Consider the following 27,984-nt stretch of genomic DNA (forward strand, 5'->3'; position numbering starts at 1 on the left):
CAGCTCCTTCCACCTGACCCTGCACCAAGTTTTTGGTTCCTTACTTTCTTCATGCTAAAACAAAACAAAATTAGGAATAGCATAAACAACAGATGTTATTTTATTGTATTTTTGTAAAACATATCCGAAACAACCAGCTGACTAGGCTTAGAGTTAAAAGTCCATTTTAGGGTCTAACCACGAAATTCTGCTTACTCTGAAAATTTAATGTGTATGACATTCGATAATAAAAACAAGAATGTAATTGAAAAGATCACAATTTCCAACTTTTATAGAGTAAGCAGAATATTCAAATGGAATGACCTAGTATAACAAAAAAAAAAATTGGGGGAAATACTGCCAAATTAGGAATGTTTCTTACTTTGAGATTCTGCTGAAAACAAAAAAAAACTTTTTAAAAAGTATCAGCTGAAAACAGTTTTGTCCTTAACATTTAACTTAAAAATTATATAAGGGATAAATTCTACACGAATATATGTAACCCCACACCAGAGGTAGCCCTAACTAGTCTTTATTTTTTTTTATTCTATACTTAAATGGCAAGGGTTGATGAACAAAAAAGTTAAGGTTAAACCCTTGCTACTGTATTTTATATCTACTGCCATTTAACAAGGTGATCACATTATTGAGGATTGTTACATATATCAATAGGTTTTTGTCAAATATTACGAAATTGTTAAAAAATTTAAACATTGCATACCAGTGACATGCTGATTAGTGTCTTGAGATGGACATTTTATGTACGGTGACAAAAAGCTATCGGTACAAATTTCATTGTCTTTCAAAACTATCAAGAGTACTTGCTACTAAGGCACAAGAAGAGGGTTGGTAAAAAAATATCATAATATTGCAATACCTAATTTTCTTGAAATTCCTATAAATGTATACTGACTGGCACTTTCTACTTTCTGAAAGAGATGCAAATCCATACTATTGACCATCAGCTAGTCTTACTTAAACACCATATAATTAAGTTCTCAAGATCAATGAAATTCTTGTATACAATCAAACTTGTCCAAAAAACTGTTTGTGTAACACAGACTTGTGAGCAAAGATTATAATATCCCTAACATAAAAAAGATTTGAGAAAATATAGTATAGTTTAAAAAGCTAATGGTCCACTTCATTCATTATCCCTATAGTCTATTTTAAGCAACTAGATTGCAAAATGTTAAATGGCGTAACCCATTTACATCCCCACACATGAAAGTCAGAATGAGAAAAATCTGGCAATTACCAAATTAATATCCAAAATGTCATAAAAACATTCCACTTATGAAAGGATCACTTTTTAAGTACTACTACAATATATTACTTAAAAATGAGTAGAAGTATATATGTTGGTACCACATAGTATTATAGAATAAATAACAACATGAAGATACAAAGGTTAAGGCCTGCACAGTTTATTCACTTAGCTTTGTAGGTGCTAATAACGAAGGCAGAAAATAAAATCTTTACCAATTTAGACATAAGTTTCGGAACAATATTTTAAGCCTTGATGAGACACCCACGAAGCATTTTGATAGTAAATTAAAAATCAATCCTTCCACAAAAATAAAAAATATATTTCAAAATATATTAGTAGGTCCTGCGGTTATGACAGTCTAGTCTTGCAACGTTTTGAGGATTAGAAATATCCCATAAGGTAAGGCAAGTAGTACTTATTCATGTCCACACTATATTGATGTCCTCCATATATTTTATTTTATTCTACTTATGTTTCAATGTCATGAAGTGTATTTTATATTCTAAATTATTACTTATGTACTGAATTAGCTAAGGAAACTGACTTCGTTACTGTATTCAGGTGAATTCCAACTTGCATTGAAATTCGACTTCTACCACAGGCAGGGAAGGATCTCCTATCACAACTCAAGGACCACCTGTATTATGCAGTATAAATTATTTGGACATAGTAATTCATCCAAAATGGTAAAAATATCCAATGTCTTTTAATTAGAAAAATATCAAAAACACTTCCAGTGAGCATCACAGGATTTACGAGGAAGGAAATTGATGTACAATACACGGTGAATATGGTGTCGGAGAAAATATTACAAGCAAAATTCTAAACTTTAAGGAAGACTGAAGCCAGAAGTCACTTTAAACAAACAAAGTAGGGCATAATGAATAAAATAAATAAACTGTTTTAGTGTCCTACTAATGAAAAGGTTTTAGTGTCCTACTAATGAAAAATAATTATGAAGCCACCTCTGCACTGCAAACTATAAATAAGTACCGAAGAATTTTCAATAATGTAAATCTTTATCTAATTTTCCTGGCTATGACTTTTTTTCTTTTTTTTTTATATGCTCGAGTATGAATAAACTACTGTAGGATGGAAGCAAACTGAAATAATAAACCAATCAAAAATTTTGAACTAATTAACCAATCAAATTTTTAAAGGTTATTGTGACATCAGCCCCTTTAGGAATTATACCCCAAAATTCTGCTTTAAAATGCAAATTCTATTGTGCATTACATATTTTCTTACTTTTCTTTGTAATACTTTTTAGTTCACTTTTTCTTGTATTGCCACTCTTATTACATTTCATAAAATATGCAGCTACCCTCAAATGCATCATTAACTAAAATATTTAGTAGGGTTAATGATGAAACTTAGTGCAGTATATCCTGACCACCAAAATAAACTAAAGTATCGTATTCAATAAACCAGAGAAATAAACAGGATTGTAGGAACGAGAACTCAATTATGGCCCTGCGTAAGAATAACATCGTATCTTGTACCTTGAAATCTGACCTATACACACAAACATTCTCGCTTCAAGACACCATATCAGCACCTACATAAAAATAGGCATGCATTTTTCTTTTTTAAAAATTACACAGTTCACTGTTTGTAGCCTACGCAAATATAACCACTATAATTGCAGACTTTGAAGAGAGAGCAACCCTAGATACCTCACCAGCCATTGCATAATTTAAGCATATGCAATTTACTACTGTGCGACACCATGTATACTTTCATTCATAGCAAAGTAAGCCTTTTGACACTTCTGTACACAGTTATCCAACTTCAATCATGAATAAAATACTGCACCATATCATAAAAATCTCCAAAATAAATAATTCAATATTGACTGACTATGTAAGAAAAATGCTGACAATATTTTCAAGCCTAGGTAACCATTAAGCGGTAGCTTCTGGTTTTGCTAGGTTAATGTCATTAGAAGTAGCGTCTATGCACTTCCACAATCCGTAAGTCTTCCCTACAGTCGTCTGCCAAAGGCGCAAGGTTCCATCCTCACTACCAGAAGCGTACAGCTCTCCATCAGGACTAAAACGTACGCAGTGAACAGGACCAAAGTGACCTTTGAAGGATTCAATCTCCTCAGTTGTATTGTAGTCAAACTTGTACATCTTGAAATCTTCACCCCCACAGATGAAGAAGGTTCGTCCAGGGTGAAGAGACGCAGAGTACACTGTTGTTGGAACGGTCATTTCTTTTTGCACCTCTAAGCTGTAGAAATGCAACAAATATTACATATTTATATAAATTTAGGACCTTAAAAAATGTTTGGAAACAACATACAAGCAAACTTCAAAATGCCTACTTCAAATTTGGAGCAGTTACATATAGATTACAAAATACTGTACACAGTATTCTTTGTTAAGCTATATTAATCATACCGCAAATCCCAATTACTGTGCATTCCAATACTGGCCTAAAGAATTATCTATACCTCCCTCTGAAACTTACTTATACTATATGGCTGTTAAAAATAATCACTAATTCATTCACATCAAAGTATATTACTGTACTCATATTTGCAAAATAATACTATAGTTATCATAAATTATCTACTGTATTGGTAACTTCTACTAATGTGTACAGTTCTATATGTCTGAAATTTCCTTACAAGATATCCCAGTATTAACAAAAATAACTATAGAATAAGGCACATGTCAAGATCCTAAATTAGATTGAACATCTAGAGATCATTTTGCATATGAAGTTTTTAAATAAGTAAATTCTCATTTATCTATGGCTTACAGTAGTGTAATGTATTGAAAAAATTATCAGTATATAATACAAAAGATAAAAAAAGGATTACTGTACTAAGAGAATAGTGATATTCCCAGTTATACTGTAAATGTTAATAAATTAGGCATGGTGATTAATAGAGTACTATACTGTATAAACTTGGTGTCACCAGTATTCCATCGCACGGTAAATACAGTACTGAATAAACTTGGTATCACCTGTATTCTGTTGCACAGTAAATACAGTACTGTATGTGCTTTACTTTCCTAAACCTACGATTCCTTCCTCCTCAAAAGATGCAATAACAATAATCCACGGACTGTTCCTCAACTATCGCTACAGTACCCCAATATCAGTTTCTCATATGGTTATTTTTCATTACATTTTCTCCAAGTTGAACCAACCTATTTTCTGAGACTAGATTGAAACATGGTATTTGAGATACAGTAGGGTCCCGAATTAAGCGAGAATTTGGTTGATGAACGTTAAATGTTTTAAGAGTTTTAATAACTTGAAAAAGTTTAAAATTACATTCAGGATGGGTGTAAATACCGTATATTTCCCCCTATACCACAACCTAAAATTTGGACAAATTTTCATGAATTTAAGTCATATCTGTTGTATAAGACAACTGGTGAATAAGAAAATCATCACTGTATAGACCAGCTTTTGTTGTATCCTTGAAAATCCAAAATTAACAAAATAAAAGGTGATTTTATATCAAGCGTTTCCTAAACAGGCCATAAATATCACCATCTAAAACAGAAACCATTGTTTTCTTTACGTTCATCTCTGATTACAATGAACAGATGTACGCATTTACAACATATCTGTGTTTAGGTTAGTTTTTGCAGAAACAGCTTTCATACCAAGTATTGATTATAGGCCTATAATGATTTTGTTATTACTTATGTTGCTTTACTTAAGTTTTTCTTAGAACTTCAAATTAATGAAATAAATGCCATTTATATATTTTTCCATATTGTCCATTCCATATCCAAAATACTTTTTTTAACATCAATTTTAAGTCAGTTTGATAACATATCAAGTTGTACTCAGCTCAGTTATGGAACCATCTGCAAAAAGGAGCAGAAAGTACTAACACTGACTTTTAAAGCCATCGAAGTTACTGCTATAAAATACGATGTGACAAAGATGGTACAAGATTGGAAAAATTTAGGATAATTTGAATGATGGATTTTTAATAGCAAAGGAATACACTTAACCCCCTGCTATAGCATTTTATTACTATCATGCATACAGCACTTAAAAAAGCTGCCCAAATACCTTTATCATGCCCTTAATGACAGCTATAGTGCACCCTGGTTGAGAGAGAGAGAGAGAGAGAGAGAGAGAGAGAGAGAGAGAGAGAGAGAGAGAGAGAGAAAGAGAAAGAGAGAAAGAGAAAGAGAAAGAGAAAGAGAAGAGAAAGAGAAAGAGAAAGAGAAAGAGAGAGAGAGAGAGAGAGAGAGAGAGAGAGAGAGAGAGAGAGAGAGAGGAGAGAGTAAAAATATAGGTTATAGATGTTTTTGATAAATTAAGAAATGGTATAAAAATGCTGTGTTAATATATTTGTACACACATATTCTTGAGAACAGCAGCTAGACATCAGCTGATCTGATCACAGCTAGAAGTAAAACAAAAAGAAGTCAGCAATAATAGATTGTTAAAATACACCCGAAATTTAAAACAAAAGTACACAAATGTTTTATTAAAGCACAATTAACTAAATTCTCGTAATTTTCTAAAGTGTAATGATGTTTCCTAAAAAATAGTAGTCTGCTGACGAAATCGGATGACTATTTTAAGCTACTACGATTGGAAATGGATTAATACACGGTATAGTTTTTCGTCATATTTAATTGACATCTTGTAAGAAAACAAAATTCGGGACCGTACTGTATCTATTTTGGGTGTTTTAGTCCTAGTTTCTCTGTGCTCTTATGCTGGCAATGCCTTAAGTATTATTTAGCTAAGTAGCTTCTATTTAACATGAAAAATAAAAATAAAAATGCTAATTGGAGGGGTTGAAATTGGCATGATAATGAAATAACACTGACTGCTCATGGTATCATGCAACAAACTGTTATTGATACTATGAAACCAAAAGAAAGGCTAAATTCTTTTCAAGAATAAGAGTTATATTTACATCATGGAGGTACTCAGGAAGCGAAAAAAAAAAATTTTCTAAAGTATTATACATTGAAACACAAGGATGTGCCATATTCAACGATAAGTCAGACAACGTACTAACTCTATTGTACATAACTTTACTAGAGGTATTAATTGCAATTTATTATTCTCCTTGGACTATGGAGATATTGTTGAAAAACCATGAAGTGAAATTATGAGTAAAAACACATTTTCTCTTGTATAATACCAAAAGGATGCTTTTTGTCTAATCTTTCACTACAGTATTTGAATGTACTATTTAAAAAAGGAACTAAATTACTTTATGGACTTTATCAAGGATACTAGTATGTATTTATAGTGTGGGTGTGTCTTATTAAAAAATGAACTAAATTACTTTACTCTATGGACTTCATCAAGAATAGTATGTATTTATACAGGATTAAAAAAAAAAACAGCATTTGACTAAGTCCAATTTTCTTAGCACTGAAGTGGATGGGATAAGCAACTCAAGTGTCTTTGCCTATCCCCAGCCAAATTCAAAATGGAATAAATTGTGATTCTATATCATGACAAATAGAAAATGGAAGAAATTGTGATCACTGTACTGGTAACTTTGCCAGAAATTATACTTTTGAAATGAGGATGTTTCCTTTAACCAGAATGTTCAAAAGCTTGGCAGTGAAGAATGATAAACAATTACCTATCTAAGCATTCTAATTATTATAATAAAGTTAATAAAATCTATGGTCTCAAGGATTTGTTCTTGTTGAGTCTATCTTATACTGTATATTACATGTAGCCTACTACTACAGCATACTGCATCTCCTTAAAAATTCAGTGACTGAATGAAATAAAGGTTTTTAATAATTTCATTCAAGGATTTGTTTCTTACATAACTACAGTATATACATATGCTCCATAAACTGGATAATTAAAAAAAATATTTACTTGATAGCAGTTATTATTTTGTATCTAATGATCCCATAAAGAATTAAACATGTTATTTTCATTATAAAATAAATTTTTGAGCATACCCGATAGTTATATATATAGCTATACGTCCCTGACGTCCGGCAGAAATTTCAAAACTCGCGGAAATCGCAGATTGGATAGCCAGGTGTACCACCTGCGTGCCCCTAGCGAGGTACCTCGGAACCATTCCATGATTCCTCAGATCTTCCATGCTTCTAGTCTCTAGAGGGGAGGAGGGTGGGAATTTAATTATAAATAACTACCAGGTAAGTATGTTCAAAAATTTATTTTATAATGAAAATAAAATTTTTAAACATAAGACTTACTTGGTAGTAATATATATATATAGCTGATTAACACCTTTGGTGGAGGGTTAGAGACAGCCAACATTATTGGAATTTTACTTAAGAGTTAATAAACAAGCTTAAGGGTTCGTACCTGATAAGGAAGCTGACTTCAATGAATTCCTTCATTATGTCCACTTTCCTTATTATGAGATCCAGCGATCCACCCAGGGGGCTGAAGACCTCTAGGAGCTGTCAAACCAGTCTAAAAACCTCTATGTGACAGGACCTCCTCCAATACCCTTGTTCCGGGGTGCTCTCAAGGAACAAAATGACCACCTGACTAAAGTCAATGATTGTGGAAGACTGTCGCAATCTCCACGAACAACCATAAAAATACAAAAGTTCCAAGAGAAGAAAAGGGTATTAGGAATATGGGAATTTAGTGGTGGATCCTTCCCCCACTACTGCACTCGTTGCTACAAATGGTCCCAGAGTGAAGCAGTCCTCATAGAGAGTCTGGACAAATTTTAAATAATGTGAAGCGAACACAGATTTACTCCTCCAAAAGGTTGTGTCCATAATACTCTGTAACGATTTATTCTGCCTGAAGGCCACCAAAGTTGCTACAGTTCTAACCTAATGCATCTGACTTAAAAACTCTTGCGGTCTGCCTTACTGCAATGTGCATGAGTTTCTCTTATTAAGAGCCTTCTGAAGAATGAAAGTGCATTCTTCGACCTCTGTAACGAGGGCTCCTAGACCGAGCACCAATGAGTTTCTGTCTTGCTTCGCAACTTTTCCGTTCAGTCCAGAACTTCAGGGCTTTCACTAGACACAGGACTCTTCTCCAACTCCTCGCCAACCACATCCGAAAGGTTCGGAAACTCAAAAGCCATGGGCCAAGGTTGAGAAGAGCGTTTATTCTTGGCGAGAAAGCCTAACTGCAATGAGCCGATCGCTTTGTATCTCGAGAAAACCAACGTTTTAACTAAAAGCATGAATCCCACCGACTCTCTCAGCTGTCGCCACACTGACCAAAAATAGAGTCTTCATCGTGAGGTCCTTAAATGAAGCTGAATGCAAGGACTCAAACCTGTCACTCTTAATGAACTTCAGGACTAAATCCAGATTCCAAGCTGGTGAATCCTGGAACTATTGCTTTGATGTTTCAAACGATTTGAGAAGTTCCTGTAGGTCTTTAAAATTAGAAAGGTCCAAGTGTTGGCCTGAATACGGTTGCTAACATACTCTTGCATCCCTTGATGGTAGAGGATGAAAAAATTACGTTTCCTTCGAAGATATAACAGGAAGTCAGCAATCTGAGTTATAGAGGTACTGGATGAGGAAACAGAGTTGACTCTGCACCACTCTTAAAAACTTCCCACTTGGATTGGTAAACCTAGACGGTCCACGTCCTTCTTGCTCTTGCAATAGCCCTAGCTGCTTCCTTCGATAAACCTCTAGCTCTTGTGAGTTTTCCGATAACCTGAAGACAGTTATATGAAGAGCTTGGAGATTGTTGATGGTATCTTTCCAAGTGGGGTTGTTTGAGTAGAACTACTTTTAATGAAAAGCTTCTTGGAGTGTTTACCATCCATTCCAGAACCTCTGTGAACCACTCTCTTGAGGGCCAAAAGTGGGCCACTAGAGTCAATCTGGTCCCTTCGAGTGACCCAAACTTTTTGAATTACTTAGTAATGAATTTTGAACGGTTGAAAGTGTACACGTCCATGTCACAAGCTGTTCGACGTCGCGTTCTGCTTGATGCTCGACGTCGCGTCCCGCTTGACGCCACGTCTTGCAGGACGCTTGACGTCACGTCTTGCTGGACGCTCAACGTCACGCTAAAGCAGGACACTCAATGTCACGTCCTGCTGGACACTCAACGTCACGTTAGCTGGACACTCGACGTCACGTTAGCTGGACATTCGATGTCACGTTAGCTGGACACTCGATGTCACGTTAGCTGGACACTCGATGTCACGTTAGCTGGACACTCGCCATCATGTCTGGCTGCTTGACTCCTTTGGTTAAAGCGGCTGAAACACGCCACATAACAATGGAGTTGTAAAGACGTTCGTCGTCAAGAACCTCTAGACTAGAAGCCTTACGACACTTGGCATCCAGGTGTGAAGCTACCCGACACTCAGGGTCCAGGCCTGCTACTCTCTTGTTGTCCGCAGGCTGATAAACTTGCACTAGCGAAGAGTTTCTGTTGTATATCTTGCAGCATATTAAAATTAGGGTCCACTTGTTGTGGTACAGGAGACGTCACATCTATCACAAGCTCGCTTTCTACGCCGTTTAAAGAGCACGCAGAGCATCCAGAGGACGATAACCAGACTGATGGAGGAGGAGGAGGAGCATGAACCTAGGTCAAGCCAGGCTCAGACAACTGTCCTGCAACTGGGTGAGTTGGACATTTCTTGACAGTTGCTGACGACCTTAAAGGACGCTTGGCAGGAGAGCTTTCTTCGGTAGAATGAAAACGCTCAGGACTGCTCCAAAGCCTACAACCAGAAGCTTGCAGTGTCATGATAGGACGCTGATTGACCGTGTCTACCTTCCTCTTCAGAGGTCTGGAAGCTTGACGCCAGCCTCGTCTGGGCGCTGCGTTATCCGAAGAGGACGAAAAAAATTTTACCTCACCTTTCCTGTATAAAGGTGAGCGTCCTGGGAAGCGTCAAAAGGTTTGCTCGAAGAGGCGTCTGCTCGGGAGCTAAAGCCTATGGTTTCTTTTTGTCATTCGACATTCCTTCTCCCAGGGGTTGGGGACCTTGGAAGAGGTCTATGGTCGACATTCCTTGGAAGAGGTCTATGGATAGAACGTTCGACATTCCTTCTCCCAGGGTTTAGGGAGAGAAGAACGACAGGTCCTGGCAGACGCACCACCTATTTGAAGGGTGGTGCTTAGGCCGAAACAAAGAGCCCAAAACTGGACAACTTCCTCCTAAACACGAACCTTCAGGAATTGCATGAAGTTCGGATGGATGAGGATGTGGAAGTAAGCATCCTGGAGGTCTAAAGAGACCATCCAGTGGACCTTTCCTACTGCTGTAAGGACAGATTTCGATGTCTCCATGGAGAACTTTGACTTCTGAACGAAGGCGTTGAGAGCAGTTACATCCAGGACCGGACAATAGCCTCCCTCTCCTAAAAGAGACATATTTGATGTTGCATAGTCTGTTTGGCAGAGGTCTATCGGAGTAACCAATAAAGGAGGTTTCTCTAGGAAAAAGATTTCGCATCCATCCTTTAGTAATAACACGGACCAAAGGTCTGCTCCTCTCCTCTCCCAGGCTTGCCAGAAGTAGTTAAGTCTGGCTCCTACTGTTGTCTGTGCGGTTTAGAGAAAAAGTATGCAAAACTTTCTTGCTGATTAAGACACCAAAACCTGTGTCTTTGACCAACTCTTGAGGGAGAAGAGAGAAAGAAAAAAGGGGTGGTGCGTACCTCAATTCTGACTTCTGATTCAAAGTTATCCTGCCTCACTGCCTGCATTCCTTAAGAGACTCAGCGATCCACCCAGGGGGCTGAAAAAGTCTCTGTGGGGCTGCCACAAGGTCCTCGACCTTAACGTGGCTAGACCTCCACCCTTGCTATCCTGGCATACCTGATAAGGAAGCTGGCTTCATAGGTTTTTATGCCTCATTTACCTGCATTCCTTGAGAGACTCAGCAATCCACCCAGGGGGCTGTAAAAGTCTCTGTGGGGCTGCCACAAGGTCCTCGACCTTAACGTGGCTAGACCTTCACCCTTGCTATCCTGGCATACCTGATAAGGAAGCTGGCTTCATAAGTTTTTATGCCTCATTTATCTGCATTCCTTGAGAGACTCAGTGATCCACCCAGGGGGCTGTAAATCTCTGTGGGGCTGCCACAAGGTCCTCGACCTTAACGTGGCTAGACTTCCACCCTTGTTATCCTGGAATACTTGGATTGCATCCAGTCTCCCATCATCCTCAAAGCTCTATTAGATGATCGAGACACTACCATCTTAGAAAACAGAGACTCCTTCGACGCCTTCCTTAGTGAAAACTCTGAAGGCGGGACGAGGAGCAGCAGGCACAAAATAATTCAGAAACTCTTCAGAAAAAACTCTCACGAGTTTCTATGAGTCAACTGAAGGATGAAGGAACTTAGGATCTTCTCCTACAAGAATTCCTCTAAAAGATAAATAATGGAAAGGAGATCGTCGATCCCTTCTTCCTACAAGTCTCTAACCGAGGTAGAGTCTTGTTTCCTAGGGGTTAACTCCTTAAGGTCCTGTAATTCTGGCTTCAATGGGTCCAAGATCATTACTTACTTTTAGGGGTTTATTTCTCGCCCTCCATTAGACAGCAATGTACAGGCAGACCTTGGTGTGTGAAAATAATTATTCCAGTTAATATTTTTCTCTGTATATTTTCAGTTATAGCGCCTGGTATAACTATGTTCCAACGACAGACGCTTGCGGTCATTACGATCGGAACTAAGACGTTCGCAATCTCGACGTTCAGCTCGACTGGTGTAATCACGACATTCGAGTCCTGATGCTCGACGTCACGTCTAACTGCTTGCGTTAAGTCCAACTGCTGGACACTGGACGCCTTGCAACTGCTTGACGCCTGGCGCCACGTGACTCTCGGAAAAATTACGTTCACAGTTTAGACGCTCGCGACTAAACGCTCGCGATTTAGACGCTCTGAACTATGCTTGAAACTCGCCGTCACGTCCAACTGCTTGACGCTCGGCGTCACGTAACTGCTTGACGCTCGATGTCACGTAACTGCTTGACGCTCGACGTCACGTAACTGCTTGACGCTCGACGTCCTGTTTAACTGCTTGACACTCGACGTCAAGTCCAACTGCAGGACGCTTGACGCCAAGCAAATGCTTGACGTTCGGCGCCACGACTCTCGGAACAAAGTCGCTCGCGATTCAGACGTTCGCGTCTAGAACATTCACTCATCAAACAAGAGAGACAAAGAAGTTGCACTCAGTTCCAAACATCGTGTCAAACTCTTACAGCATTGTTAGCAGTGCTGGACATTCGACATCCTGCTGGATGCTCGACATCCTACAGGAAGCTCGATGACGTCATGTTGGAAGCTCGATGACGTCACGCTCGTCGTCCAATGACATCCTGCTGGAAGCTCGATGACGTCACGCTCAGTGTTACGTGTCATGACTTCCAGCTACTAACGCCTGGCGTGATGTAGTCCATTCCTTAACGCTCGGCGTCCTTCTTGACACTAGCTATTTGTCTAGAAGGAAGTGAAATATGTAACACGCCAGCTCTGTCTGTGAGCCGAGTCAAACAACAGTGAAGATAACACTTTTACCTCGCCTTACCAATGGCGAGGGCGAGCGTCCTGGGAAGCGACAACAGGAACACTCAAGGGGACGTCTGCTTGAGCGCTAACGCCTCTCGTTTCCTTTCGCCGATCGACATTCTTTCTCCCAGGGGTTGGGGAGCTTGGAAGCAGTCTAAGGCTAGGATAATGACAGGTTCGAGTAGACGTACCCTCCACTGACTGATTAAGTTCACTGCTCTAATTAGCACTGAAAATTGCACTTTTTAATATTCTTTTACATAAGACCAAAGGAAAGACATATACAGTAAGCCTTTTACCTTGTGAAAAGAAAGTACATTAAATGTAATATATTAATTAGACCTGCCCGCTGCGAGAGATATTAATCTTCCACCAAGGACTTGAATGAGAATTCAATAGGTTATTTGATTAATATTAGAAATCCCAATATCAAAAACAAAAATAAATAATGATGCAAAGTAATTTGTGAGACTGTATCGATTGTCTGAGTAAAACGTAGCGTAACTTTAACTGTAAGCTAGTTTTATTTGAACTGAAAATAGATCGATGATTCTCTAATAAAGTATACTAATAGGACAAATATATTCTTAAAACTAATCTATTCCTTTTGTATTATAAGAACTTGAATACTTTGGTTGTTAGGTAGAATTTTACTTTTCATAAGTAACGATACAAAGTAATTTGTGATACTGTATCGATTGACTGAGAACTGCGTAGCATAACTTTAACTGTGCGCTAGTTTATTTAAACTCCGAAAATAGATCGTTTATCCAAATAAAGAACACTAAGAGGACAAATATATTTTAAAAATAATATATTCCTTTTATATTATAAAAACTTAACTACTTCTAGTTTGTAAGGAAAGATTTACTTTCCATTCTCTGCATCGAAAAAGAAATGAAAATGCAAGTCATACTAGCTACGTAGATTACGTCATATAATCGTGACGTCATAGAGCTGGCGAAGTGTTTACTTACCGCCATCATGTTTTAAAGAGTAGGTTCGTTATTTTTTCAGTAGGTGGAATAAACTCCTAATCCTACTCCTTTCAATTTATGAACATATCGATCATAAACCAACTACTACTCTCAGTTAAAATAAAACCAAACTAGCGAAAGCCAACAGTAAATTATACAACACCAAGATGACTGCAATTATACAGGTTACAGCAAGTGAAAAATCCAATGATGTATCTGAGGAATCTTGGAATGGTTCCGAGGTACCTCGCTAGGGGCGCGCAGGTGGTACACCTGGCTACCGCTACCCAATCTGCGATTGCCACGAGTTTTGAAATTTCTGCTGGACGTCAGGGACATATAGCTATATATATAACTACTGGGTAAGTCTTATGTTTAAAAAAAGGAAAGACAATCTGAACACTTAAGAAATACCTTATTCCAAATAGAGATGGATAAAGTTTTAGTAACTCTGAAGATAAAGAGTTTAATTTAGAAACAGGTTTAATTTTACAACCAATACGGTAATATAAAGAAAGGAATGAAGCTATCAGAACAATTGCAATGTTTTTGAATTGGTTGAAATGGAATTTTACAGAATTGAGAAACCAAATAGGAGTAAATTAGTTATAATTGTCTTTGAGGCATTAAACTCAAGGTTCAAATATCTAAACAAGAGCATAGTTGGAAAATTTTAGGGGAGATAATAAAAGCCATGCAAACACCACTAAAAAATTAGTTGGGAGCAAAATTGTGTTATCATATAAATCCTATGTGTCCTCATGATAAGACTTGTCAAATGCACACTTCATAGTCACCTTTTACTAAAGGTTCATGCAAAACCATTACTTACGTTTCTGGATTAAGGAAAGCCACTTTAGAACCGTATGTCAGTGTCAAGATCTGTCCATCAGCAGCTAGTTCCATGCTTGTCGGGTTGTGAGCCACTTCTAATTTCCGAATCTCCTATAAATTAAATTGAAGTAAAAATAAGAAATAACAAGTTAACATACAATATTAGTTTCATTAATCAAAACCATAAATTATATGCCCAAAATCTATCTCAAAAGTTCCCAGACACATTCTTCTGAAAAGGAGTGATTGCTTTTGCACACACCCCTTGGATCCACCAGTGGGACCCAGATATCGTGAGAAATGATGGACTGGGAGAGAAAAATCAGCACTGCTGATGGTTGACGGCTTTGTATAAAAAATGGTATAAAAACTTGTTTCATAATTTCAAACACTCAGTTCGTTTCATCACACCCTTATCAATCATAATAGGCCCAAGTAGAAATATGAGTCAACAGGTTAAGAAAGTTATATGGAGCCTGTACAACATTCGATGATCATACAAGGCAGATAAATATGACAAACTTATAACAGAGTTTGTATTTTTCCTAACATACAAACCCAAATTCTTTACTATAGGAGATATTCTAGCGCGAGCTGGAAAATACGGCAGAAAACCTTAACAAGGTAGTTATCCCCCAGATGGGGGTGGGGGACTGCCGGCCGGAAGCTACTGAGTATCTTCAATCGGATTCTAGCTAGGACTATCTAGGGGGCGGCGACGGCGGGAAGATTTGAGTAAAGAATTCGGGTTTGTATGTTAGGAAAAATACAAACTCTGTTATAAGTTTGTCATTTGTTCCTACACTAAATACAAACCCTCATTCTTTACTATAGGAGACTTAGTCTTGAGGTCAGGGTGGACGAAGTATTCTCTACACCTAGAGAAGATAGTCCTCAGACTAGACTCTATAATGAACAATCTCCCATTAACTTCCCTGTAGATCCCCAAATCCAGCATGACTGAAGGTTTGTAAATACTGTACGTAGAAACCGAAGTTTCAGTATGAAGAGGAGGAAAGGGCTTGCGACTCCTCTCAGCCTTGCTATCCTGTCGTCTGATGGAAAGGCGTTATGGAGATTGGTGTCTATAATCATGCCTAGGTGAACCAGTCATTGATTGGGCAGCAGAGCGGACTTCTCGAGACTTACCATGATCCTTAGATCCTGGCAAAGTCGTAGAAGTTTGTCTCGGTGTCAAAGAGGGAATGACTCCGAGTCTGCTAGGATCAGGCATTCATCCAGATAATGGAGAAGACGGAAGCCGATCCTGAGTGCCCATGATGAAATTAGGGTGAACAGTCCGGTGAAACCCTTTGGTGCTGTGGAGAGACCGAAACACGACACCTTGAACTGGTACTCCTTGTAGTCTATGCTGAATCCTAAGTACTTCCTTGAAGACGGATGGACTGGGATCTGGAAGTACACGGTCTTCAGGTCCAGAATACACAAGAAGTCTAGCGGTTTACTGCCAGACTGACTGTGTCTGCGGTCTCCATGCTGACCGAAGTATGCTTTAATCTGGACCTCCGCCCACAGAGTTCACCGCCTTGCTGATCCCATGACAAGGGTATTAAATGACACCGGATTCATCCTCAGGGGAGGTAGAGGTGTTGTGAACAGGACGCGATATCCCTGACTGATTACGGAAATCGTTCAGGAAACGGCCCTGAGTTGCCGCAACCTAGTAGGTATCCCACCAGTGGCGGACATGCAGGGGAACTGGCAATCCTAGCGTTTGCGGCCTCGGCTGCTCCTTCTAGGATTCTTCCCTCCCCTGAGGGACTAATTGCCTTTCTTGCCCTTGACCGGAAAGGGCTTAGACCCCACTGTCTTAGCTGCCGTTGTTTTGGTGGGACGTGGTTGCTGAGGTGCTGGAGGTTTATAGGGCTTGAATGTCAAAGCCCCATATAGGAGGGAGTCTTGGTGACTTCCTACACCTCTCAGCCGCCTGCTTCACGTCCTTAGGCTCAAACAGGTTCGTTCTCATAGCGAAAGAATGTCCGAGCCTATAGATTTTGGTGCTAGGGGACTCCCGTTACTGTCTTGGAGTCCTTTGACTCCCTCCCTGGAGGGATGCAGGACTCCAACCACGACGGAGGCAGGCTCTTCTCCACCCTTATTCGAGAAGACTTTACCACACGAGGTGGGGTTTCCCTTAATGGTGTGATTGGAGAACGTCTCACCTCCCGTGACTCTTCTGAGGGCGGGAAAACTTTGCCCGAAGATGAGGGAGGAAAGTCTGAGGGGGGAGAGTGCCTGCCTCGAAGACTTACGAGGAGACAGCTATGACCTCGTAGAAGTTACCTCGTCCGAAACTCCTCTTTTCCTCATCGGGGAAGTGGATGTAGCCAAGGATTTGTGGCTCAACTCAGAGAGAACGGCTTAAAAGCCTGTGCTACCGCTCTGATTGGAGTCCCAAATCAGGCTGCTGGCTGCGCTGTCAGACACTCCCTCTGGAGGGGAAAACACTTGTAAAAAGATAAGGAGGGCATGTCCCTGGGCCTTTCTGGAACCTTCCCCCCCACCGGCAAGCGTGCTGGGCTGGGCTGGGCTGGGCTGGGCTGGGCTGGGCTGGGAAATGTGGCGATGGCGCCCTTACCGCGCGATGTCAGGCAGCCTCGCGCGGGGGAGGGTATTGGTGGTTGCGCTAGGGAACGCGCGATGGGGAACACCCGCGGGTCGCGGGCGAGAGACTGTCGAAGCGCTGATGCGGCCGTGCGGGAATACCCTGGGCTCGCGCGCGGGAGACTGCTGAAAACGCGCGCGCGGGCGAGTCTTCATAGAGTGCGCAGGAATTATATTGATGTGCAGGATCAGAATGAAGAGCCCGTGTGGACCAGAATGTTGGAGCGTGCTGCATCTCGTAGGAGTTTGTTGGCGCGCGCGGAAGACCATCGGTGCGCGCGAGCACGCAAGACTATTGGCACGCACGCGGGAGACCATTGGTACCCGCGCGAAGAAGATCGTCGGCGGTTGCGCGCGTAAGAAGATCGTCGGCGCTTGCGCGCGTAAGAAGATCATCGGCGCTTGCGCGCGTAAGAAGATCATCGGCGCTTGAAGATCGCCGGCGCTTGCGCACGTAAGAAGATCATTGGCGCTTGCGAGCTTAAGATCGTCGGCGCTCGCGCGCGTAGAAGATTGCCGAGCGCGCACGGCAAACCATCGGTGCCCACGCACGGACGATTGTCGGCGCTTACGCGCGTAGGAAGATCATCAGCGCTTACGTGCGTAGGAAGATCGTCAGCGCTTGCACGCGAAAGAAGATCGTCGGCGTTTGAAGATTGTCGGCGCTAGCGCACATAAGAAAATCGTCGGCGCTTACGCGCGTACGAAGATCATCGCCGAGCATGCGCGCGTTGCTAGTGCACTTGGATGCAGGGTCAGCTGACAGGACGATCAGGAACTGGGATGTGTCCTTAAAAAGGGGCGGTCATCCTTCGATGAGGACCGTAGGCAGGACTGCTTCAGAGTCCAGAGCCGAAGTCCTTCGTTGCAGTGCAAGGTAGAGCTGGAAGATCGGTAGGTCAGCTGGCTCAACACTGGAAGATCTGCTTGATACTCCAAGGAAGGGTCTCTATGAGAGACCTTTCCCGAGAACGGGAGAGGTGCCATTCGTAGAAGAGACTAGGAGACACTCGCACACTCGCACACAGCACAATCACTGGTGAGCGCCTGTGCGCTATCTCAGGAAACTCAAACGATGTGCGCTGATGCGCAGGTGAACGTTGACGCACAGTCCCTGGAACAGGATGTCTCTGGATGGCAGTCTCAGGAACAGCAGGCGAGCACTTGCGCGCAATTGCGCATGAGCGAGCAGGAGAACGTTGGCGCGCAGAGTATACCTGGCGCTTAAGGGACTTACTCACAATGTGAGAAAGCCTCTTTTCTCCCGAAGGGACCGGTGCCCGTTGGATAACGGGGTGCGAGGGCGCCCACAGAGTCGGCAGCCAGGAATGGAGACGGCAGGTCAGCAGGTCAAGGAGATGGCTGGTCTAATCAGTGATCACAAATAGTAAGAACCACTGACCCCCAAAGGGAAGTGTTCTCCACAGAGAAGCTGAAAAGTTAAAAAAAAAAAAAAAATACAATTAGATTTCATTAAAAATAGAGACAAATAAACGGAATAGCAACCCAACCCGCAACGGGAAAGGAGCTTCCGTAATAGTATGTAGTAGTAATAGTAGTAGTAAGGGGTGAACGACCTTGAGTAGAGAGAGAGACCGTAGGCAATAAAACTCCCACATTCCCTTCGCTGAGAATCCAAGTTCCCCTTAGGAAAGGAGGAACAGCGTAGATAATAGATGAATGAAGAAAGTCCAGTGATAACGATCCCCACGGCGGCCGAGCTAACGGAAAAGCCGATGGACCAAGAGGGAGAGGCCGTACCCCACAACGGAACCGAGGTGGCCTAGCACTAAGCCGGTGATGTTGTCGTACACTACACACACGGCATAAACACTGAAACGAAAACTTACATTTCTATACACAAATATATACATAAACATAAAGAATGTTTATATATATATCACAAGTACTGTATAAGAAAAAATAAGAAAAAGTAAGAAAAAGACAAAAAGCATTAATGGCTGTCAAAGAGGCGTGGGTGAAAGCGGATACGTCCGATCACCACCCGAGCCAAAGTAAAAGTGAGCTTACCACACAGGTGTGTGAGGGGGGAGGGTAGCTAACTACCCTCCCTACCCACCAGTAAACACTCGTTAAAATTTTAATGGCTCGTCCTTTCAGCTACGCCGAAAGTAATACCCACTTTAAATAGCGTGGTTTGTATTCCAGTTACGGAACAAAGACCCTATTCTTGGCTAGTTACTGATATAAGGAAAAGACTGGACAGGGTGTAAAAGCCTCATCTCTGTAACTAAATTTCTTAGCACAAAATCCAATTCAAACAATAAACCAAAAGATAACAAACTGAAAGTACCAAGTTGGCCACATCTGAATCAATGGGAAGAGGGCTATGAAAAGAGCCAGTGTGTTAACATAAAAACGTCTCTGGCACAGCAGAAGTAAAGGCGGAATTCTTTATGATCTACTTGCTTTTAACTAGATTTCTGCAGTGGAGACTTGAGAGTTCAATAACTCAAGGATGTCCTTCATCTGGTTGAAAAAGGCCACGTCAAACCTAAGTCTGGGGTTCTGAGATAGAGGGAAGATATCGTCAGTGCCTCACTATAGGCTCATCCAAACCTCTTTAAGTAACAGATTAGGCTCCTGATCATCATAAAATTAGAGGCTTCTGAGCTCAATGATGGGGTCTCAAGAGGAGGTACATCTGCAGAGCTTGTAATCGCATGCGCCAAGAGGTTTTCAGGGTAATCATCAATAGTGATGATATCCCGGTGAGGACTTTGTCTGAACAGAGCTCTTTATCCTTCCTTTCCCTTGAGTAATAAAGGGAAGGAGGTGGAGAATGAGTGGGAGGAGACTAGTTTACTCCAATCGTATGAGTGTTCATTTTTATATCTTGATCGGGAAACAGAGGAGTTAAAGTCTCTCTTGGAACTCGTTTTATGAGGTAAAAGAGAGTTCTTAGTATTCTTAGAACTCTGTCCTTTTGAACGCCTACAGAGAGGACCACATCTACGTCGTCTACTAATTTGTTCTTCTTCATCCAATGTAGTGGAGATTCTCGGGAAGGAGGTAAATTCTCCATGGCCCTTATCCGCTTCCAGTACCTGTGAAGAATTTCCTGATAAAGAATATCGTTTCGAAAAATTCTTATCCTCATAGTTATGATTATAGAACCGAGTGTAAAAATGGGGTCTATTAGGATAGTTAGTGGGTTTGTCTCTAGCATAGTAGGTAACAGGTTAGCCACGGCACCAGCCACCCGTTGTGATACTACCTCTGGTTATGGCTCATTTTTCCTTTGCCTACACATACACCAAATAGTCTGGCCTATTTTTTCCACATTCTCCTCTGTCCTCATACACCTGACAACACTGAGATTACAAAAAAATTCTTCGCTTTAAGGGGTTAACAACTGCAATTTAATTGTTCAGAGACTACTTTCCTCTTGGTAAGGGTAGAAGAGACACTTTAGCTGTGGCAAGCAGCTCTTCTAGGAGAGGGACACTCCAAAATCAAACCATTGCTCTCTACAGTAGTCTTGGGTAGTGCCCTAGCCTTTGTACCATAGTCTTCCACTGTCTTGGGTTAGAGCTCTCTTGCTTGAGGATACACTCGAACACACTAATCTATCTTATTTCTCTTGTTATTTTGAATTTTTTATAGTTATATCTAATAGATTTATTTAATGTTATTATTCTTAAAGTTCTCGTATGGTATATTTCCTTATTTTCTTTCCTCACTGAGCTATTTTCTGTTGGAGCCCTAGGGTATATAGCATCCTGCTTTTCCAATTAGTTATAGCTTAGCAAGTAATAATAATAATGAATAATAGGACACAGTGTTCTTATCTACATTACGTAGGGTGAGGTTTTATTTCATTGGTTCCCGGCCAAGAGTTTATAAAGGTGACATCACGACGCTTAGGGGTAACTACTTGCTTGGATCTGTCGACCTACCTGGGATGCTGGTAGGATTAACCTCACGCACAGAGAAGGTGGCGTGTACAGTGAAGTCCTCACGTTTAGATGTCAGCACATTCAGACTTAAGAATCTAAACATTCAGCCTGATGGTATTCTTTGAAGAATTTCTTGGCATGAAAGGAATATTGTAGTTAAACTCGACTTCCCAGCTTTAGCAAGCTTGGAAGGAAAACCCTGCTTGCAGCATGAAGGTATTGCCAACTCTGGAGGGGAGGGACACGGCCGAAGCGGTTCAACCACTTTTATATATAGAGATGACAATCTCTTAACTTATTCCTTGCTGCTCTTTAGAGGTCTTTTCTTCAGAGGACCCCTAAGTATACAAGGCAAGCCATTCTCATTAATACCAGTTGGAGACTGGTAAGCAGAATCTTCCAATAAGGCCACCTCATTATGGGGGGAAATGACAGGTTCAACTCTAAGGTGCTCATGGGAATGAGAAGCTTTCACTCTTCTAATGGGAGACATTTCTAAAGGGAACATCTTATTTGCATAGTCTGAAAGATATAAATCCACACTCTGCGCAATCGTGCGGGTTGAGGAGGATCTAGACACAACAGTAAATCTGGGATAGAAGCCTCTATTGGATCCTACTCAGGGAGCGTAGCTGCCGTAGCCAGGAGATCCGCAATAAGAACAGGATCAATTTCATATTGCACATTACTAACACTAGGAGATAACATGTTAATGAAATTCGGGCCATCATCCTCCATGATAAAACCTCAGAGGACCCCTGACACACAGAACTTGGTTGGGAGATAATGTTCGACGCTGAAACTACATTTCGTTTCTTCTCATAGCTTACCAAAGGAGGAGGAGGATACCCATCTCCCCTGGCACACTTCTTCCAACGAGAACGATATTTCCCCCACGGGGAGGATGCTCACTCCCTACAATACTCACATGGAAATTCAATCAATCATCATCTTCCTTGACACAATAGACATACTGGGTGAGGATCCACATCTATATGGTTCATAAAAGTTCCACAAGGGCAACCATAATGGCTCAGACAGGAACGCATCGAATTCGACATAATTGAAAAGCACAGTCTAACTCACAAGAAATGAATACGCAAGTGACAAGTAATGTCAAAGACATAAGCACAAGCATAATAAGGGTGAAGAGCAGGTGATGCAGTTGTATAATCGTGGGAATGAAGGCAGGGACGTCCAACTGCCTTCACAGCTAAAAGCGCTGTGAGTAAACGCTTGAGACCAGCATAGCCAGACATGCGCAGTAGCTACCCAGCAATACAGCATGATGCAATCTACCGATTTTATTTTGATTGTCTGGCCGTTGCAAACAAAACCAAAAGTAACCCCATTAAATGACTACGAAGTTTGTATCCACATAAGAATAAACAATTTTAAGATAAATCAGATAAGTGGCTATGGTATTTTTATGGGAAAGGTACTTTCAGTAAACTCTGTACTATATCCCAAATGTAACATAACTGATCAAAATTACAAAATCATGAAGAGATTTTGAACCCCAAAATTTATAATAAGTCTAAATATATAACATAGAAGTGTCGAGGACATTCTTGATAAATGGGCCGGTCTTAAGAGAGGTAGACATACTAAGCCACAAAGAGAGGATGGAAATTCAATAGCAACCTCTCCAATCATACACTTACACAACTATGGGTAATTCTTATTTTATATGAATACACACAAACCAACTCACTTCCCTCTCAATTTACACAAATATCCTAAGAATTATATAATTTACTGAAATGTAAAAGATACCAACCTGGCCTGAAGCCTTATCCCAGCAACGAACAGTTTTATCTTCTGCACAGCTTAACATCTGCTTACCCTGGTTCATGAAAAGGACATGTTTTAAACCTCCAGTATGGCCAGAGAAAACTTGAGGCTCTGAAATAAGGAAAATCATATAGTAAAAACACATTGATGATACTTTACAACTGAGTTTCAGTAGGCATAGCAAGTAGCAATTCATAAAAGTGGATTTCCTAAACATGATTTATAAGATCTAAAACTTCAAAATACTATATACTGTACATTAGTTGCAATACAGTACTGCACATACAAAAAAAAGACTCGTGCAAGTAGGTTTCCTAAAACCCTACATATATCTTGCTTGTAAACAGAATAAGAAAATAAACTTTGTTTATAATGTGTTATAAGTTAGGAATTTTATTGCAGTGATGCAGCGGCTTGTAATATTAACAGCTAGAAGTGAGACTATTTGACAGGCATACAGAATTGTGAAAAAAATATTAAGTAGGTTACTTTACTTTATACAAAAAAAAAAAAAAATTATAGAAGCAACTCAAATTAAAAACTAAGAACTTTATCTCAAACATATTAATTAAATTATTTTCTACATTACACTGTCAAAGATACAGTAACAAACATTGATAACCTAACATCAAAATTTAAACTTCCATGAATATTTCTGTCCTTTATCTCTTAAAGCCATTGTGGTAATTCTAATATTTCTTCTATTCATATACTATTTTAGTACCCCTTTTAAAATTCTTCCCTGCAGTACTTTCCCCGAAGAAGGAAGAATCTAAGATGGTTCTTTAGAGAAATCATCAGTTCCTTTCTGGTACTTTTTGGCTTTGATTATTTTATATACATAAAAATGTGTAAAACATTCTTTAGTTTACAGTACAGGATATTCATATTTCTTTAAACTGGGTGTTGCCATGTAAGAAGATAAAACCATAAATCCCCAGCATTCTGACCTTTCTTTTCTTGAGTAGTAAGATGAGAAACTTACTGAACATCCTCTGACATTACAATCTACAATAACAGAATTATAAAATTCCAAATGCAACACATTCCACACGGCAATCATAATAAGTGGGCGACACATTATTGCCAGATTATGATACTTAAAATGGTATATCAAAGGATTCACGTGTGAGATAGCTGCATTGTATTTTTATTTTCTTTTAATTTTCAAAATTTCCCTTTAATGGCATTCAACCTAGTTGTCCTTCTCTGACACTGTCTTGTTCCAACATTTACCAACTAGTTTAGAACAGATTATTCAGTCAAGCATCAGGAATCAATATCAATGTGATTTATTGACAAACTGCTATATAATGAGTGTGAAAGTTGTGAAAGTGACATTGATGAATCCAGAGAAGATAAATTTCCCGGTACTTGAAGGGAATACAGTACAGATTCAATACAGTAATGTGACAAGACACCTTTTATATACACATTGGGACAGCTTCCTTCCTTTCAATTTCCATCTGCTTTAAAAGTACGATAATGAATCATACCTGCTTCTGGTTTGCCCAGGTTGAAAATCTTCAGCAACTTTTCATTTGATCCAGTTAACAACTCTGTAGAATCAGGGGAAAAGTCCACACTCTTGACAATATGGGCATGGTTAAACGTTTGCATTTCTTCTCCAGCCACAGCATCCCAAATCTGAAAGACATTCATGATTTTAACTTGCAAATAAAACTAAATATATAAGGAAAATTAAAAAAAAAATAAGGCAACATATGGTATTCCCTTACTAACTAATCATATAAATCCATGCCTCACCTTAGCAGAGAAATCAGCAGCGGCAGTAGCTGCCCTTGAGGCATCAGAGTTGAGGGCTACACCCCACACAGCACCCTTGTGTCCCTCAAAAGTTCCAATCCAGTCCCCAGTGTTTCCCTGACGAAGCATTGGCTTTCCATCTGCGAATTCATAATAAAAATTAATGCAAAGTTAAGACTGTGAATTTGCTAACCAAATGCAAAAACATTAAACCAAAGATATAAAAGTGGAATTTATATGATGATTATAGATAGTAAATAAGCAAACACATCCTTTTCATAACTTGGTCCATACAGTTACAAGTCACAGAACATTGAATATTGAGACTACAAAAATTAAATATGAGGTGTCAAAGGTAATCTCGTTAAGAATAGCCATAAGTCCACAAAACATTCAAAGTGACCGAAAGGATAATTCAGGTAACCAAAGTGTAATGAAGCTTCTCACTCCCCACTTAGATTACAATGCAACACTATAGGCAATTTCTTCTAAGCAAGGCAGATTTTCATCGACTCGCAGGGGTGCCCTTTTAGCTCGGAAAATTTCCTAGTACCTGATTGGTCGGAAGTTTTTTTGTCCGAATACCATCATTGTTTTCAAATGATTACCAAGAAATGTGAATCGAAACTTATTTACTAACCTAAATTTCTCCCTCAGATATCACAAATTTCTAAGTAATTTGTATTTTTCCTAACATACTTACCTAGAACTACCTTCTTAGGAGTTACTGGTTAACTCTAACTAACCGACCAGCTTTTTGTATAGTTTATAAATAATGTTAACAAATAAATATATTATAAAGTATTGTGATGGTAAATCTAAATTTCATAACAACGCCTGCCGAAGTCAACGACAGGAGCTTGTTTTCGGATGCACGCTGCATAATATTGTAACTTTTCACATATTTCAAAATAAATTGAGATAAATTATACAGAAAATATAAAAAACATTTTATTATGAACTTTCTTTTAATAACAGAATCTACTCAATAACTGACATCAAAAGAATCACAACCAACCATTATTACTCCTAAAGTATATAGGATTTATTTCACAAACATTTAAGGGGAGACAAATGGAGAGAAATCCCTTAAAGTAAGAACATAACAGGCATCCTTGGTTAGGTTAAGTTACCTCCCTTTAGGGTATCAAGCCAAAATTCTTTGCACATGTCAAAGTGGTAGAGTGGTTAGTGAGGAAACCAATGATTAACAGTAAGGCGGTTTAATCTCCTTTTTTTTCATATATTTTTCTACTTCTTATGCTTATTTTTCTGTACAACGTTGGCCAACTTTTGCTTTAGAATTTGGCTATACACGTATTTTGACATCAAAATTCAAACCAACAACAGAGCCTGAGTGTAAAGAAGTGTTAAAATTACTTACTATGACTTTATGAATTGACATATATCAAAAGGACATAAGTGGACTTGAACTTGACTTCCAATTAAAAGCAATGACATATACTGTATAGAATACCATTGCTGCTAATGTATTTTCTTTTTTTATAACTTTCTTCCTATCGCCCCCATAATCATTACATATAGGCCCTAAAATTTGATAAGTGATTTTACAAAATAATGGAGTGGTTTGTACCATAAAAAAACATAAATAAATAACATGAAATTTAAAGCGATTGTTAAAGTACTAAATTTTAGTGTATTTACAAACCTAACCCATGCATTCAGTATAGATTAGCAAAAGTGCTGATAGTAGATAGTCAGGAAGGTTTGCAGATCAACAAACGTGGGTCGGGTCATTGAATGAAAAGGGATGTTCAATTACATTTTATTTAATCAAGAGAAGTAGCCTAGAGACCGAGTGTAAAATTTCAAAAGTTATGACTGAAAAACCACATCCTGAAAGGAAAACAAACACAAGAACAGTACGTAACCTAACCAAGGAGCCATATCCTAAGCTTCGTATCATTTTTCCGACAATGATACAAAAATTTTTCCCCTAAAAAAATCAATTTGGCGAGTAATAAAGTTAATTCCGGTCCCAACCAACTGCATACACACCGTAAATGCCCTTACCTAAGGATGTGCCTGAAAAGCGTAAAGGAACGTAAAGGGATATAAAATTTGGATACTACTAGTCAATACCCATCAGAAAGTGATAGGTAGTACGCCTGCAATGGACATTGGTGATTTCTAGCGTAAGCGATAATGTGAGTTGACAGTACCAAACGTTATTGGGCCTTAATCTCGGTTACAATTCTAACGGTGTTTGCTCCGCTGTGGCTCGCTGCGCTCGATAAAATTTACATTACATCAGTGCTCCTGTTCTGGCAAGCAGCACATGTTGAGCTGCACTTGTAAGCCCCTTGGGTCATTATTTCAGGGATAATTTTTAAAACTTCTAATAGGTTTTGCTACAACGTGGCTCGCTTCACTACAAAAAAGATAACCTGCTGCTCCTATGTTCTGGCAAACAGTACATGTTAACCTAAGGTTGCAAACCCAGTGGGTCATTATTTTGGGGATATTTCTTTACTTCCACATAAGCAATAATAGCTATATGGGTATGTACTGACAGGAAAACTTCTTAAAAATAACACTACATATATTGACCTCTCTTTCACTTTATATGCCCGTTAACTGACCTCTTTTACTTTCCTTTAGGCTTTCTATGACCATTTACGGTCCTTTAAGCTCATTAGTAACACTGCTTCCCCTTAGTTACATTGGTGTGTCCTTACGAGCCAGGGGTCTAATAGCCCTCCCCATAGACATACCTATGCTAGAAACCAAATTTTATTTAAATATAAACTGGTTCCATTGTAATTAAAAGTTTTGCCAAAAGAAATTAGTAATTCATAAAAGAAAACTTTAAAGAGTTAAAGAAAGCCCGATGGCTGTGATAGGGCATCGTCTTCATAAGTGAAAGTTGCTAACCTACGAAGTTGGTCGTAAGCCAACCCATACAAAAAATATTTTACCTATTAACGCCTCGAACGACACTTACACAGTATGCCTACCAAAACTCTCGACATTAATAAATGCAGTAACAAAAGAACTAAAACATCGGCACAACCAGATGAAAACATAAGGAATGTTCGCAACAAAATGTCAGACATAAGTTACACATTCTGTATTAACCTCTCTGTAGAGTGCTTTCAGACCTTTGCTGGCAGAGATCAAGAAGTAGCCATCAGGGCACAGCTGAGAGAAAGCCAGATGGACAACAGGTCTTGTGTGGCCACTGCATGTGAGGGGAGTCTGACGAAGAGTTGCAGCCATGGTGGGACTTAGCGAATCTAGCCTCTGATGTCGTCTAGTGTCGTCTGCCGGGATGTGATCCGTCACTCTGGGAGTCTCGAGTCTCACGCAAAGCTCACCTAATGAGAAAGTA

General features: G+C 39.6%; 1 protein-coding gene across 1 annotated transcript; it reads right to left on the minus strand.

The window, feature by feature from the left end:
• Positions 1–93: 93 nt before the first annotated feature.
• Positions 94–27,965, minus strand: wmd (serine-threonine kinase receptor-associated protein wmd). The gene is made up of 6 exons (XM_068356295.1): positions 27,755–27,965; positions 24,633–24,772; positions 24,362–24,512; positions 22,852–22,976; positions 14,525–14,637; positions 94–3,484 (listed from the first exon to the last, which is right to left on the minus strand). Exons 1-6 carry the CDS (start codon positions 27,870–27,872, stop codon positions 3,154–3,156), a joined length of 978 nt encoding a protein of 325 aa, XP_068212396.1. The 5' UTR covers positions 27,873–27,965; the 3' UTR covers positions 94–3,153.
• Positions 27,966–27,984: the final 19 nt, after the last annotated feature.

Source organism: Palaemon carinicauda, chromosome 2 (assembly GCF_036898095.1).
Source record: "Palaemon carinicauda isolate YSFRI2023 chromosome 2, ASM3689809v2, whole genome shotgun sequence".
In the NCBI taxonomy this organism is placed as follows: domain Eukaryota; kingdom Metazoa; phylum Arthropoda; class Malacostraca; order Decapoda; family Palaemonidae; genus Palaemon; species Palaemon carinicauda.